Source organism: Bos mutus, chromosome 2 (genome assembly GCF_027580195.1).
Source record: "Bos mutus isolate GX-2022 chromosome 2, NWIPB_WYAK_1.1, whole genome shotgun sequence".
In the NCBI taxonomy this organism is placed as follows: Eukaryota; Metazoa; Chordata; class Mammalia; order Artiodactyla; family Bovidae; genus Bos; species Bos mutus.
This window is the reverse complement of record NC_091618.1, coordinates 121,490,559-121,507,406: the sequence shown is the minus strand read 5'-3', so window position 1 is coordinate 121,507,406 and position 16,848 is coordinate 121,490,559. Positions and strand designations below refer to the sequence as shown.

Below are 16,848 nucleotides of genomic sequence, written 5' to 3'. Positions count from 1 at the left end.
TTCTTTTAATCTGTACATTATAAAACTCACAGTCAAAATTAAAAACAGTTTTACTCCTTTGCACCTTGATACTAAGATCCTACTGTGGATTTCACATTTATTTTTTCTTCCTATCTTAATTTCCCTCTTTACTGACTTTTGAGAAATCTTTTCAACTCAATTTTTTTAATCAATGAAACATTTGAACCTCACTAATATTCTTAAGGTGGAATCCAAATTGGGCATTCCTGCACTTCCATTAGGCTTCCCAGGCGGCTCTGGTGGTAAAGAACTTACCTGTCAATGTCAATGCCACTGAGACCTAAGGATGGGGATTCAATCCCTGGGTTGGGAAGATCCCTAGGAGGAGGGCATGGTAATCCACTCCAGTATTCTTGCCTGGAGAATTCCATGGACAGAGGAGCCTGGAGGGCTACAGTCCATTAAATTATGTGGTACAGATACTTTACATTATAATCCAATAAATAATTAATATTTATCAGGATGCCAGGACTTTGAATTATCAAAAGTGATATTCAGTACATACATACTGTCTTGGAAAATCTTGCTTTGCACTGATGTTTCTCTGCCAGTTCTGTAGTGGAGAAATAATCTTTCCTCTATTTTCATAACACCCGGCAAAGTACCTTCTTAGAGATAAACTCATAAAAAATAGTTGTTGAATTAATAAAAGCATGAATTAATGAAATTTCTTATGATAATAGATTTATAAAATCTAATTATTCATTAAAATGCAACAGAAAACACCTCATATTTCAAGTAATAGCCAAAAATGAGCAACAGGGGAGATTTGGCATGTTTTATTTTAGAGTTATAATTTTTTTTCTGAATAACTAGTGGAAATGATAAAAAAAAAAAAAAATACATCTCTCACAGCTTAGAAAATGGAGAGACTTCTGTGGTCCTTTAACCATTAATGTGTTGTTGGAGAGAAAAAGATGTTTAATATCTAAAGATGAATACCTTTTGATATTTTGAATAAAAAAATCTGGCATTTCTTAATCATTTTGAAATAAATACCATGTACCATTAAGTATACAGAAACATGATAAATGCAGAACTTAACTTAAAAGTTTAATTAAATTCCTCTGTAAGTTAAACCCAGACACGGATTCATGTCTAAAGATATTTAATATTTATTTTTTTCCTTTAAAGTGATGCTATTTACATTTGACCTTAGAAGGTAAATTGTATCAGTAGGACATCAGGGATTAAGCTGGGCAGTATTAAAGTTAGAACACTCACATGTTTGCAGATTTTCTATGTTGTTAAAAAGAAAAATCACTGTAAAATAAATACTTATTCTTTAATTGCAAGTATCGTAATATGAAACAATCTGTAGGTGGTTCTAAAGTTCTGTCAAGGGGCACTTCCCAGGAGGTGTATTACTATTGTATGAGTGTGGAGAGCAGAGGTGGAAGTCAAGCAGTGGCATTCCATGGGATATTCAGAAAGGTTAATAGTTCAGTTATTCCCAAGAAGCCTTCTTGTTGCAGACCCGTAATTAATGGTCCCACTGCTGCGCTCTCTCGTTCACGCCTTCTTCCTCTTCAGGGAATGCTGATTCATTCTGGCCTTTCATATGCTTAACCCCTGAAATTATAAAAATTATGCTCAATTTATTTCTGGCAGAGTGACTGCTTTGCTCCAAGAGATAAAGAAAATGACAGGAACGTTTTCATTGGTGTATATGTGTTTTCTCCAAGAATCTAAACAATCAATCCTATATAAACCTTTTAATTAATTCACCGAGGGATAAAAACACACCCAGCCCAATTTCCATTAGAGACAGGCATCTTTTATAGTCATTAAACCTTCTTCATTAAGAATTGCACCACTGCCTATTAAAAACCTGTTAACTAAAAATCTGCTCCCAGGCTCTTATTGTAATTCTGACATATCACTTAGTTCAAATATTTCTTTTGGCATCCATGAACTCTGTTACAATGAAAACCATTAGAACCTCAGGAACAAAGAGGTCTGTGTGCACCATTTCTATAACTTGCAAACAAAAAAAGAATCAGAATGTTGTTAGTCTTCTTTAGGAATAAAAACATATGGATACGATTCTGAAACTTCTGTATTAAAAATGCTTCAGTCACTTCCTCCACAATCTACACAGAGGAAAACCATTGTCAAATCTTTGCCTGCTATGTAAGCTTATATGATCTGGCTTCTCCCTACCTATCTGGCCTCATTTCCACCAGCCTTTCCTGCATCCCCTTCTAATAGTAATTTATGCCCTAACAATACTAACCTGCTCTTAAACATTACAGATCACTCTATGTGTGTCAACTGCTCAGTTGTCTGATTCTTTGCAACCCCATGGACTGCTGGGCTCCTCTGTCCATGGAATTCTTCAGGCAAGAATACTGGAGTGTTCTAGCCATACTAGCCATTCTCTTCTCCAGGGGAGCTTACCAACCCAGGGATTGAGCCTGGGTCTCCTGCACTGCAGGCGAATTCTTTACCATCTGAGCCACCAGGCTGCCCACAGGTCACTCTAGGCTCCCTCAAACCTCCATCTTTTTCTCGTTCTATTCTCCCTGCCAAATAGCTTCTTCCTACTACCCACCCGATAACCTCTCACTCATCCTGATCTCAGCTGGCCTCCTCTGTGAAGGCTCCCCAAGTTCTCCACGTGGACCTCCTTGGTCTTTCAAATATTTCCCTCTGCTCTGGGATCACTTTCTTTTTATCAATTACTTTATAGAACTATATTTGTTTACATGTCTTTCTCACTAGAACAAACTTGCTGAGGTCAGGATTACGGAGTTTCACTTTGGAGTCCCAGGCACACAGCCTGGCAAATAGGAGGTGTTCATTAATACTGATTGTATAAATGACTAATGGGATGAATGATGTGACACTTAAATATATGTCTTTGGAAGTTCCATACTAATGTATGTTCAGGTTTTTTCCAAAATTAATTCAAATTTGGGGTATAAATCAGAAGGCAATTACTACAACCATACTCTACAAAATTATCTTTCATTTCACTTGGGTCTATTCTGCTAAAACATCATACTAGCTGACACTCTGCCTTATAGTGATGCTTAACATTGAAAAGTTTATAGATATTATATTTTTCAGAAAAGTGGTTTATGAGATTTTTCTAAATATTACTGGAAAACATTATCCTTAGATTTAATAAATGAAAGGAAGTCACTGCTCTTGTTTACTATGAAATGAAGAAACTAAAAAAAAAGAGAGAGAGTGGATTTGTATATACTATAGTCAGCAAGCCTCAGAGAACCATTTGACAAGGAATGACATCCCTGGGCTTGGGGGATTATTTTGAAAATATATTTGATTGGTTGTAATAATATTTAAATACTTAAATTTCATCTGCAAGCACAGATCACTCACAGTCATTATAGAGAACTTTGTTGTTAACAAATGGAACTTATTTCATCTTGGTATAGATTACATAGGAGAAAAAGGTCTAAATCCTGAGGAGAAGGAAGGGGAGTTTAACGAGCATTCAATCAGTCACTCTGCTAGAGTCTTACATATCTGAGTTACTAAACCTCACAACAACTACATGAGAAAAATCCCTGGATGGTGAAATTTAGATTCCAGGAAGATAAATGGTTTGTTTAAGGTTACAAGGATAGTAACCTCAGTGACATTAATAACCTCAGTTATGCTGATGATACCACTCTAATGGCAGAAAGAGAAGAGGAACTAAAGAGCCTCTTGATGAGGGGGAAGGAAAAGAGAGAAAGAGCTGGTTTAAGACTAAATATTAAAAAAAAATTAAGATCATGGCATCTGGCCCTATTCAGATCAGATCAGATCAGTCGCTCAGTCATGTCCGACTCTTTGTGACCCCATGAATCGCAGCACGCCAGGCCTCCCTGTCCATCACCAACTCCCGGAGTTCACTGAGACTCACGTCCATCGAGTCAGCGATGCCATCCAGCCATCTCATCCTCTGTTGTCCCCTTCTCCTCCTGCCCCCAATCCCTCCCAGCATCAGAGTCTTTTCCAATGAGTCAACTCTTCGCATGAGGTGGCCAAAGTACTGGAGTTTCAGCTTTAGCATCATTCCTTCCAAAGAAATCCCAGGGCTGATCTTCTTCAGAATGGACTGGCTGGATCTCCTTGCAGTCCAAGGGACTCTCAAGAGTCTTCTCCAACACCACAGTTCAAAAGCATCAATTCTTCGGTGCTCAGCCTTCTTCACAGTCCAACTCTCACATCCATACGTGACCACAGGAAAAACCATAGCCTTGACTAGACGAACCTTTGTTGGCAAAGTAATGTCTCTGCTTTTGAATATGCTATCTAGGTTATGGCAAATAGAAAGGGAAAAGGTGGAAGCAATGACAGATTTCCTTTTCTTGGGCTACAAAATCACTGTGGAGGGTGACTACAGCCATGAAATCAGAAGACGATTGCTTCTTGGCAGGAAAGCAATTACAAACATAGACAGTGTGTTGAAAAGCAGAGACGTTACTTTGCTGACAAAGGTCTATATAGTCAAGGCTATGGTCTTCCCAGTGGTCACATACAGTTGTGGGAGCTGGACCATATAGAAGGCAGAACATCAAAGAACTGATGCCTTCAAACTGTGGTGTTGGAGAAGACTCCTGAAAGTCCCTTGGACAGGAAGGAGATCAAACCAGTCAGTCTTAAGGGAGATCAACCCTGAGTACTCACTGGAAGAACTGATGCTGAAGCTGAAGCTCCAGTATTTTGGTCATCTGATGCAAACAGATGACCCATTGGAAAAGTCCCTGATGCTGGGAAAGATCGAGGGCATAAGGAAAAGAAGGTGTCAGAGAATGAGATGGCTGGATTGCACCACTGATGAAATGAACATGAGCTTGGTCTAACTCCAGGAGATGGTGAGGGACAGGGAGGTCTGGCATGCTGCAGTCCATGGGGTTTCAAAGAGTTGGACATGACTGGGTGACTGAACAACAACAACAAGGATAGTGTGGTTCCAAGAGAAGTTCTGACACATCCAAGTTCCTCAGTATAGACCGACTAAATGATAAATGAGTGAATGAAGTATAAAGTTCCATTGTCAGGAGACACCCAACTCACTTTCACCTTTAACTTTTGGATGCTAACCTAAATTAATCTATCAATCTCTAGGATTTATTGTAGGATTACCTACTAATCTGGTTCAAACCATCTTGTCATTCCCTCTGAAATATTAAAGCCCAGTAATCATTCAGCTGCCTTCCACTCTTTCCTGAGCTAAAATTGTCTGCATCTCTCCTGGTTCCCAAAGGTTTTACTGTCTCCAGAGTTCATCCCTTTTATCCTTGAGGTAATTACAGAGTAATGAAGTTGTGTTCAGACAATTTTCTTTAAATTAGGGTTAATTCAATGCCAACATTGATTTGTCTGTATGAGGGGGTCAAACACTTTAAAAATGGTAATTAGAATTTCCAATTTATTAAACCATTAATCAACTATTCCCCATATTTTTACTATAGGTCTATTTACTTATTTATTTTGTAATAATAATGGCCACAAAGTTATATGAGAAAGCCTTCTTTAAAGTAAAATGACTCCAGCAAACCTTGAAACGTGCCTTCTTAGTCTTAGTCGAGTGTGGCATTAACCATTTCCAGGTGAAAGATGTTGATGAGGCAGAAGTTGGTGACAACACAGTGCTGTTCTACAGAACCACAGATTCTTTGGTTCCCAAAGCATTTATCACTAATATCATCTTTCCATTGAGTAACAGATGTTAGTTAATTTGTGTTTTGACTCTTTTTCCTTTCCAGCAATGTTTGGTTGGTTTTAGATGCAATAAATGCTGAGATTAAAGTGTGAAGTCTGTGAAGACTGTCTAAAATGTTTCTCCCCATGCTCCTCTTCCTATCTCCAGACACACATACACTTTATACTTAAATTTTCTTTGAACCCACATTCAATATTTGAGTAATTCTGGAGGTGAAGGAGAGCAACTTGGTCTGGAGGTGTTGATGAAATTCTCAAAGCTTCCTCTTCTGCCAGATGCTAATGAGCACATAGGAAAACAGCTCACCTGCCCAGGTGCTGATTCCCAACATGTGGCAAAGGGCCTCCTGAAGCAAGAGAGGCACAGCCAGGGTTCACGTGAGCGGAAAGCAGAGGGATTCCCAAATGCACAGAGGTGCTTTTCTCCATAGCAAGAATGAACACACAAGAGAAGAAACCATAGACAAGACAAGGATGCAACATGAATACATGAAGGGATGAAGAAAATAGTTTGAGGAAAAGAAAGCAGATGGAGTAAAAGAAGAAAAAGAAAAGAAACGTTGCCCCCACCCAGAACATTATACTCATACCCTTCTCCATTCTGTAGGTCAGGAGGTCAGATGTGAGTTGGGTGAAGTTGTAAAGTGACTGAGTAAAGAATTATGAAGAATTCATCCATAAAAGGAGGCTTACATTTGGCAAACCACAGGCCAATATGTTTATCAATTAATTCAGAGGGAAAAAAAGGGCAGGTAGATGACATGAAACTCCAAAGAAAAGATGACATGATGAATGACAAAATTAGTATTCCAAAGAGCTGGGAAGATGGCCTAAGTGATTAAGGTAGAGGTCAAAGGGAGCTTTTTCTGTAGGAAGGTTATTTTGGTAGTCAAAGAGAATGAGGACAACCCAGATTGATTATGGTTAGGGGTTCAAGTGACCACAATTTCCTGGTGACCCAGCAGAGTCACCTGTGTGTAGGAACTGAGCTCTTCTAACAGCAGAGGCAGCAATTTAAGAGAGGAGACTTTTCTCGAACTGTGTGCTGGTCAGACCTTTTCTGGATTATGCTGCCCAGTTCTGGACTTGGCATTTCAAGAGTTCCACTGAAGGAAATAACTGGGATTGAAAGCAGTTTTATGAAATCTCTTCCAGAACTGGATATGAAACTGGACTGTTAAGCATAAAGAAAATTAAGAGGACAAAAGAGGTTGCCATTGATTTCTTCAAAGCCTGGAAAAAGAAATAAAATTTATCTAAGTAGCTACTGAGAGCTGACATTCATGTAGTAAAGGCAAATTACAGATGGTCCTTGATTTGCAAAAGGGTAAACCACTGAAAATATCATAAGTGGAAAATGCATTTAATACACCCTACTGAACATCACAGCTTAGCCTAGACTACTTTAAATGTGCTCAGAACACATATATTAGCCTGCTGTGCTGCTGCTAAGTCGCAGCAGTCATGTCCGACTCTATGCGACCCCATAGATGGCAGCCCATCAGGCTCCCCCATCCCTGGGATTCTCCAGTCAAGAACACTGGAGTGGGTTGCCATTTCCTTCTCCAATGCATGCAAGTGAAAAGTGAAAGTGAAGTCGCTCAGTCATGTCCGACTCTTAGCGACCCCATAGACTGCAGCCTACCAGGCTCCTCCGTCCATGGGATTTTCCAGGCAAGAGTACTGGAGTGGGGTGCCATTGCCTTCTCCCATATCTTAGCCTACAGTTGGGCAAAATCACCTAACACAAAGCCTACTTTATAATAAAGTGTGGCACCTCTCATGCAATTTATTGAATACCATACTGGAAGTGTAAAACAGAATGGCAGTCTGAGTACAGGATGGTTGCAAGTGTATTGGTTGTTCTCATTCATCATGGTATGGGTGAGTGGAGCTGTGCTCACTGCCTTGCCCAGCACTGTTAGCCCAGAAAAAGATTAAAATTCAAAATTTGAAATACAGTTTCTTCTGAATGTATATTGCTTTTGAACTATTGTAAGTTGAACCATCATTAAGTTGGGGACATCTGCATGGTTTAATATAAAGAAGAAAATTTCTAAGTTCTTCATGTTTGCCCAGCAGTAAGCATGTGAATGAGCTCCCCATCACTGTGTGTGTTCAAGTCAAAGCGAAATTTCTGTTTCAGAGGAGAGTTAAGGGATCCTGCACTGAGTAGCAGGACAGACTAAAATAACTCCAGGACCCTGATATGCTATTCATACACAAAGCAGAGCTTCTTTTCTACTGCAGAATCTGCTCTGCTGTGAGTACTATAAGGTACAAGAAAGTAATTCTAACTTTAAATGACATAAATGGCCCAGATTCACGTTTTAAAACTAATTCACATTGGGAGTAGCAAATGTAAATGAATTCATTTGTTTTCAACCACATATTTCAGTTACTTGAACTCATTCTAAAGTCCTCTAGGGAATTTGTGGGTGTATTTTGAGAGCCTCTGACCCTCTTGGAATTCTATTTATACTTATATCTGTGCCTCTTCAGGGAAGAAGGTTCGTAGTTTTCAGCAGAATCTCAGAGGGGTCTCTGATTCACAAATAGTTGTGAATATGAAATCAAGTCTAATCTCTTCGCTTTAAAGATGAAAGGACAATTTCGGTTGGCAAAGGGACTTGTTTAAATTCACATAGCAATCATGCGCTGAGCTAGGACACAAATCTGGGCCCCTAATTTCTACTGGGGGCTTTTCATGTGGACCACTAAGCGCTCAATCTTCCATTGTCATTGATCTTTTCCAAATAAAACCTGTAGGAAAATGTAGTAACTTAAGATCATGAGGCCCTTTTCATTATCAAATTCTTTCAACTCATAACAGATATAAATCTAACTTCTCAGTCTTTTTTTCATCATTGCTGTTAATGTTTTTTAATAGAATTTGTAATCAGGAAGATGTAGAATTTAAATTTAACCTAGCATAATTCTCAGAATAGAACCAAGTTACAAATAATATTTGGGTTATCGGAAAAGAAGCAATATGAGTTCAATATAATAATGTTCCTTCTGTGTGTTGAACAGGGGAGAGACACAACTGCAAATCAGATGGGAATGTAGGTCAGAGGTGATGGTGTGCATATAAAAGAAATTCATTCAATGAAAGCATGTTGCAGAAATAAAGCATTTAGAGAGTTCTGATGTGGGGAAGAGGAGGTCCAACTCGGAGATAATAATTTGGACAGCCATTGATGGAGCAATATGCTGGTTAGATTAAGCAAAATAGCAAGTCTAATTTCTTTATGAGAAAACTATTTGAAAAATACATTTAACAATCATTAGTTTTCTGAAGGCTTACTATACACAAAAGAGCGAGTTTAATGGCTCTAAAAAGATGATTGCTTGTATATCAATCCTTCAAATTTTATCAAAATAATCATGTTAATTTACTCAAGGAATATAATTTAAGCCATAATATGGTACATCAAGCCTAAGAAGTAAAGGCCCACCATTTGTCAGGTTGAAAATGTGCTTTGCATTTCCCAAAACGCTTTCACATGTATTTTGTCTAATCTTCTTGTCATTCATTTAAAATAAATATAAATCATTTATAATAAATAAATGCATTCATACATAATAAATTAAATAAATATAGCTATAATAAATAGCTATCTATTAATTTAATGCTTAGGGTCACAGAGATCAAATGACCTATCCATTTCATTCCAAAGGTAAACACCAAATATGTCCTGAAAAGTGAAAGTGAAGTCTTTCAGTCGTGTCCGACTCTTTGCGACCCCATGGACTGTAGCCTACCAGGCTCCTCCATCCATGGGATTTTCCAGGCAAAAGTACTGGAGTGGGTTGCCATTTCCTTCTCCAGAGTATCTTCCCGACCCAGGGATCGAACCCAGGTCTCCCGCATTGTAAGCAAGACGCTTTACCATCTGAGCCACCGGGGAAGTCTAAATATGTCCTGAACTCACCCTAAATCTATCCCTTTCTATTTTATTTAAAGTAATTTCATATACACAGCACAGTTGTTCTCTGGTCCCATACTATGACTGTTCAGTTAATGTAAATTGCAAATCCACACATAATCATTTCACTTAACTACACATTACTTACAGAAGCATTTCTCTGCAGAAGAATAAATGTGTAATATGCTAATTTCTTAATCATACATAGGAATAGAGGCATGTTTGTCTGATACTCATAAATATTCAGAAGTATTACATATTTATGTGTATTTTACTTATCATATATTTTACCAAAGCTGTTGCCCAAGAGTAAAACCTGGATGAAAGATTTAGCAGTAAATACTAAGAAGATAGGAGACAAAGTACACTTACCTGCTATCATTAGAAGTATGAATTCAAAGAGTATCTTTGAAGAGTAATCTAGTCTCATTTTTCAAGATGCAAAGTGTTCATATCTTTATCAGAAAGTCTAAGGTTGGATTCAGGCAAGAATATGATTTTTTTAATTTTGCAAGGATATGGCTGTTTAGCCAAGGTTGAGAATCACTTTGATAGACCAAATGTCTCTTTTGCCCTCTACAGCCAAGTGCTCTCCCTTTTTCTTCAAAGCTAATGCATTCCATGAACTCAGAAGTAAAGTTACATTTTTAAGCCTACACATAATGGAGCTAAACAGTGTTGGGCAATTTCACTTATAGCAAGAGACAGAATGACTCCTTCTCTTGCAAGGCTTGGCTGTCATTGATTGAACACAATAGCATATCTAAAATAAAGAATGCATCAATCAGCAGGAGTTGGTGGTTAGCCTTGAAAGCACTAAAAATAAAATAATGAATGGAGAGTTGCGTTTAAAGCCACAGAACAAATGATGCTTATTTTTTTCTTAAGTGTGTCCACAGAAGGATGTCCTGTCCTGGCATTTTCAAAGTTTCTGCCTTCCAATTGCTTCTATTGAAACTATGGTCACTCTAGGCTACCATACCCTTGAAACGGAGCAGGGCCCTATGTCCCTTTCCCTGGGCTCCCAAGTCCTCAGCCTGGCTTTTGTCTGTAGAAAAACTTTAGTCAAAAAACAAGTTTAATCAAAAAAGTTTAAAAATGCAGGAACGAAAGAAAACAAAGGAGACCCAATGATAATCATTTGGTCATTAAGCAAAGTCAATGACTTCTAGTTTCTCCTCAAGGGTTGTAGATAATATTCTGAACCGTCTTTTCACTATTGAAACCCCCTTTGAGCTTCTTTTGAGCTGTACTGTAGATGGTGAAAACCCCCACAAGTTGAAAGAAATTAACTACGTGATGACCAGACTGTAGCCATGACTTAAACTACCCAAATCCTGAGAATGGGCCTCAAAGAAATGGGAACAAACCATGGGAATGAAGATTAATTGTACTTAAAACAATCAAGATGACACTGATCAGACCACTGCATGGTTGGTTTCAGGATGACTGTTAGAGCTGACTGTGCTGTTTCTGCAGGTAACTCCCTCCCTCCCTCCACGGATTATAGGTCTTGCTCACTGATTGTCAGGTGGACAGTCAGCCTTATGGTATTTATCCATCTGTGTCAATAATCACTGAACATCAGTCGTCTAAATGCACCGGAAATTGTTAGATTGTCTGATTTTTCTCTCCTCAAATCTCTAACAACCCTGTACTCTCTTCACACTCAGTTGATTTTACAGAAATAACTGAAATAGCCATTAATGAATTGACATCAGCATGGCCAAATTACCAATATATTTGAATCTATATCCATATCTCTGCCTCCTCTCATAAGCCTCACCCTTCATTTTTATCCACCCCTCTTTTTCACAGTATATCTCACCCTTTCAAAGAATTCTCCAAAAATTATAAACTGTCTCTCTCTGGCATCATCAATTTCTCCCATTCTACTAAAATATTTCCATAACCACAAAAACATATTTTCATTTATTCCATTTCAAGAAACTGTTTCTTGACTCCATTCTACCTCTAGTCACTGCCCCTTCTTTTTAGAACAAAACTCCTATAGTATAATAAAAGGTTACTCACTTTATAACCTTTCCTTGACATACTCTAGTCAGACTTCTATGCCCATCACTCCTTTAAAATAGTTCTTGTCAAATTTCCCCAACAAACTCCATCTGGGGAAATCCAGTGGTCAGTTTCACACCCAGTTTAGATAAAATCTTGACAGCATTTAACATAATTGGCCTGTTAATTTAATCTCAAAATGATCAAACACACCTGTTTTTCCACTTAGCTCACTTGCCACTCCTTCTTGGTCTTTCTAGCCAGCTAGACAATCCTTTTCATTCTCACCCTACATGCCAGCTACTTTCAGGACTTGGTTATTGAATGTTTTCTCTATTTGTACTCACTTCTCATCCAATACTACTGTTTTAAATATGATATGTAAATTGATGATTTCCAACTGTATATTGTCAGGCCCAGTCCCACGTCTGAGTTCAGATTCATATAACCAACAGCCTAACTGTATTCTGACTTTTAGATGTTTAATAGGCACCCCAAATTTAGTATATCTAAAACATGGTCTAGATTCTGTCCTGAATCTTCAAATAGAAACAAGCACCCGGCCCCTACCAACCTTCTCTTTTCCAAATCTTTCCCATCTTAGTCAACAGAATATTCTCAGGTCTAGTGTATTCCTTGCATCATCTTGTTCCTTTCACACTCCTTTTCCAATGCATAACCAAATTGTGAAGCCTCTACATGCAAAATTGTATTCCAAATCCAATCAGCTTTCATCAGTTCCAGCACTACCACCTTAGTCCCATTAATCTCTACTTGGAGGATCTCAGACAGCCTTCTAACTGGTTTCCCTACTTTCTCTTCTTCCACCCTATAGTTAATTCCCAAACAATTTACAGAATAATCTCTCACAACATTGCATCGTTCCTCCAATGAAAATCTTTGATGACTTCTCATTATCCTTATCCTAAGAATGAAATTCAAATGACTCACCATAAATTCATAATCATTAAGATGCTACATGATTAAGTTCTGTCTGGTTCTGGCCTTGCCTCCTTCCAACCGTTCCCTCACTCGCTTGGCTACATTGGTATTTTACACACAGGCCTTGCACAACCTCAGACCTTGTTCACCTCATTCTCTTTACTGGATTCCTTTTCTTCTGAGGGGCTTATATGCCGTTTTTCTTCACCTCATTGGGCTTTTGTTGAGATGTTGTCACTTCAGAGAAGACCACTGACTGTCCCGTTTAAAACATCTTATGTATCTTTTACTTTCAATGTGATTTAGCTTATTTTTTCCTTCCTTTAGAGCACTGATCACTTCTTGGTTGCATATTTCTTTATGGACTTGTGGTGGGCCTCCGCTAGAATATCAGCACCATGAAACTGGAGCCAACATACTGTTTTATTTCTTGACTGATCAGCAGAGCCCAGAACAATGCCTGAACATTACAGATGTTCAGTACATCTTAAATCAGGAAATGACTAACTTTTGATCATTTAACAAACTTTAATATTATCTCACTTTAAAAAAATTTCCTATTCAACGTAGAAAGAATTTTCAACCTAGCCAATTTGTTTTTTCAGATGGATGAACTTCTGCCCAGTCCATTTAAGCACATCTTTGTTCTTCTTGGTCTCCCATACTATTTCAGATTACCAATCTCGACTCATTTAGTAATTATGTTTCTGAAATTCCACCTATCCAAGAAAATATGCAGGAAATCTCAAAGATGAAAAGGAGAAATGGTACTTTCCTCAGTATATAAAGTTGTTTTGATCACCAAACACAGTTAATGAATCCTATTGGGTACATGGCTTTCGTAATATAAGTAATGTAAATGGACTTGATTAAATATTTTGGTCTCCTCAGTGATTCTCCTGTTACTTAATTTTTTTCTTTGTGGGAAAGCGCTAATCCTGATGAGTTGATAGTTACATGTAGTTTCAAAATCAGCTCAGCTCTCTCCATGTCCTGAGGCTGTTTTGCTCCCCTGTTTCTGTGGAGGGCCTCAGCTCTGTTTGCTTTTCATTATGCAGCTTGCTGGCGGCCAGGAAGCTTCTGAATGATGAGATTGTTCTGTTTCATCCTCTGCCTGACCCAAGGACTTGCAGTTCGCACTCTGAGCTTTGCAACTCTTTTGCTCTGACCCTGCTTCTTCTGTTCAGATTTACCATTGTTCTCCCAGGCATTCTTGTTCACAGGCAGTTGTACTCTCTGACCATCCATTTAAACAGCAGTTTATTGTACCACCGTGGGACTCACTGACCCACTTTCATTTTTGATTTTCTGCCCTACAGTTGGTCTGTTTTGCTTGTCACCCAGTGTAAAGTCACAATCTCTCTTCTTTTTACATAGATCTTTAATAAACTCTCCTTGGATGAGCTGACGCCATTTATTCTTTTCAAATCTTGATTTATTAATACTTGATGCAAAAGGCCTAGTGAGAAGCAAATTTATATTGTTTATATGACAAAGGAAAAATAGTAAAAAATTTTTTTGCTTAAAATTGTAATTTTCTGTTATTTCTACCTATGATATAAAAATGTAATAACTAGGAAAAACAAGTATTTGCCTACCAAATTTATTCAGTTTCTCAACACAGGATTATCTCTTACCTGGGAAATTCTTTTCAATACCAAACTTAGAACTGTGAAACTCACCTTTGACATTATAAATTAATTGCCCTAAAACCATGACTTTTGAATTTTCAAATTCTTCTCTAGAAAAGGAAAACAATCTTACTTTCAGTATATATACACTGCATTTAATTTACATCACCTTTATATTAGAAAAATTCTAAAATTATCAACAAAATTTAATGTAAGTCTTTTTTTAAAAACTCATGTTGAATTTCATTTAAACCTACAGATTAAGAGGCAGAATTCTCTTGAAGTATGTTTATGGCTTCTCACAACCAAAATGACTTGAAATTACTTCAATTTTTTCCCTAAACTTATTGTGCATCTATAGTCTACTTACCTTTCCTTAGATATTTATTTCATTTCTCACTCAAATAATAGACAGTACTGAGAGAAAACATATAAATATATATATATACACATATATGGGCTTCCCTGTAGCTCAAACGGTAAAGAAACTGCCTGCAATGCAGGAGACCAGGGTTCGATCCCTGGGTTGAGAAGTTCCTCTGGAGAAGGGAATGGCAACCCACTCCAGTATTCTTGCCTGGAGAATTCCATGGACAGAGAAGCCTGGTGGCCTACAGTCCATGCAGTCGCAAAAAGTCAGACACGAATGAGCGACACACACATATATATGGGGTAACTATCAGATTTTTAGGGATAAAATGAAATTGTTGAGAATGAACAGCACTATTATTTCTGGCTTGATATACTAACTAGAAAGTCTCCAATTTGCTAATATAAGGTAGCTGGGCCTCTCAGAGAAGATACCAGAAGGGGCATTTGGCTAGGGCTTCTTACTCAAAGCTGGCCACGAATTAGACTTTTGATATTATCTCCAAATGAACTCATATTGATAACAGATATATTTATTGACAACCTCCAGAAGCTCTTTAGTAAGGGAGCCATATAGACGGATGGACATGGAAGAGCAGCCTACATCCCTGTTCTAATCCCTTCTAGTCTTCTCCCCACAAACTATTAGGCCACAGAGCTGCCTTCCCTTAAGCAGCTATAGAGTTGTGGAAAAGTGCTTTTTCTCAATCACAGAAGCATGACCTTTTAGGATCAGAAGAACTTTAAAAGTAGATTTGAGTTCAAACGGCAGTCTGACTGCCTCTTAACACACACACACATACTCATACACATAGACACATACTGTTACCACCACCACCATCATATTAAGATGTGAACCAATGCCTATTTTCTGAAGTCCCGCAACAGACAGCAATCACTGAATCTAGAACACAGGTTTTCAAGACTTTATTCTGTATTATCTGCTTTGTACCAAACCAGACCCAGAAAATGATGAACCAGCTGGTGCCTGGGAGTCCCAACAGAGTTCCCTTCCGCCTTCTCTTACCCAACCACAACCTGGCTGCCTGATAGCCATGTAAAACCACTAGAAGGCCAAATGGCTTCCATGGTATGGGGCAACTGGACTTTCTAGTTGGATACTGTAATGGATGCTTTGTTAGATTGAAATGGGCTGTTAGTATGATAATTTAGGCAATATTATGGGCCCTGTTTCTATAAATTGGCCTGAAAAAAAAATAGCATTGATTCTATGTATTTTCAGATCCAATTTGTGAGAGCAAATTTGGATCTGAAATCAAATCAAATTTGTGAGAAAATCCCTTTTTATAATTAGAGTCTTTGTGAGAACAATCCCTTTTTGTAATTAGAGTCTGCTTGTTCTGGAAATTCGCCAACAGTAGTACCAGAATATAGTTAGAAGTGGATAGAAATCAGAGGTATACTTTTGTAAGTTTTTAAGAAAAATTTATTTCTCAACAAGTAACATTATCCCCCAAATACTCCTGATTTGTTCTTTATAATGAGTGTCTATTGTTTAGTCTTTTCTCTACCCTCCCCTTCTTATAGGGAATGACTATCCTTCCCACTCACTTTCCTTCAGAAGCATGCTTCTCCCCACTCAACTCTGCCTGGTTCTTATCTTACCCTCTGACTGCTATGCCAAGGACAGGGATATGTGACCCATGCTGCTCCTAGTATAATCCCTCTCCCATGATCTTATTGTTTGAAACAAAGTCATTATAAGAGAGTCTTTAATTTATGGATGATACATGGTGTTAAACTTGTTTGCTCTCAATGCTCATGTTTCCTACTTAAGGTGATAGCTGGTCTTCAGGGGACTGTAGGGAGGATGAAGTTATAATAAAGAAAATGGATGAGATGGCAGCCTTTGATTCTCTTTATTTCCTGAGTCTCAGCTGCTTCCTTTCCTTTCTTGCCTAGTGATTTGTTTTCCCTCATAAAGTAGCCAAATAGTCTTTCAGTAAATTTCTCTTCAGTCAGTTCAGTCCCTCAGTGATGTCTGACTCTTTGCCACCCCCATGGACTGCAGCATGCCAGGCTTCCCTATCCATCACCAACTCCCAGAGCTTACTCAAACTCATTAATCGAGCTGGTGATGCCATCCAACCATCTCATCCTCTGTCGACCCCTTCTCCTCCTGCCTTCAGTCTTTCCCAGCATCAGGGTCTTTTCCAATGAGTTGGTTCTTCACATCAGGTGGCCAAAGTATTGAAGTTTCAGCTTCAGATCAGTCCTTCCAATGAATATTCAGACTG

At 38.2% G+C, this 16,848-nt stretch overlaps 1 protein-coding gene across 2 annotated transcripts in view; it reads right to left on the bottom strand.

The window, feature by feature from the left end:
• Positions 1-1,504: 1,504 nt before the first annotated feature.
• PPP1R1C (protein phosphatase 1 regulatory inhibitor subunit 1C) overlaps positions 1,505-16,848 on the bottom strand; it is a 122,802-nt gene continuing 107,458 nt past the window's right edge. For both annotated transcript variants that reach the window (XM_005905935.1, XM_005905936.2), the window contains exon 5: positions 1,505-1,593. In XM_005905935.1, coding sequence (XP_005905997.1) covers positions 1,505-1,593 — 89 coding nt within the window. The remainder of the gene's footprint in view (positions 1,594-16,848) is intronic.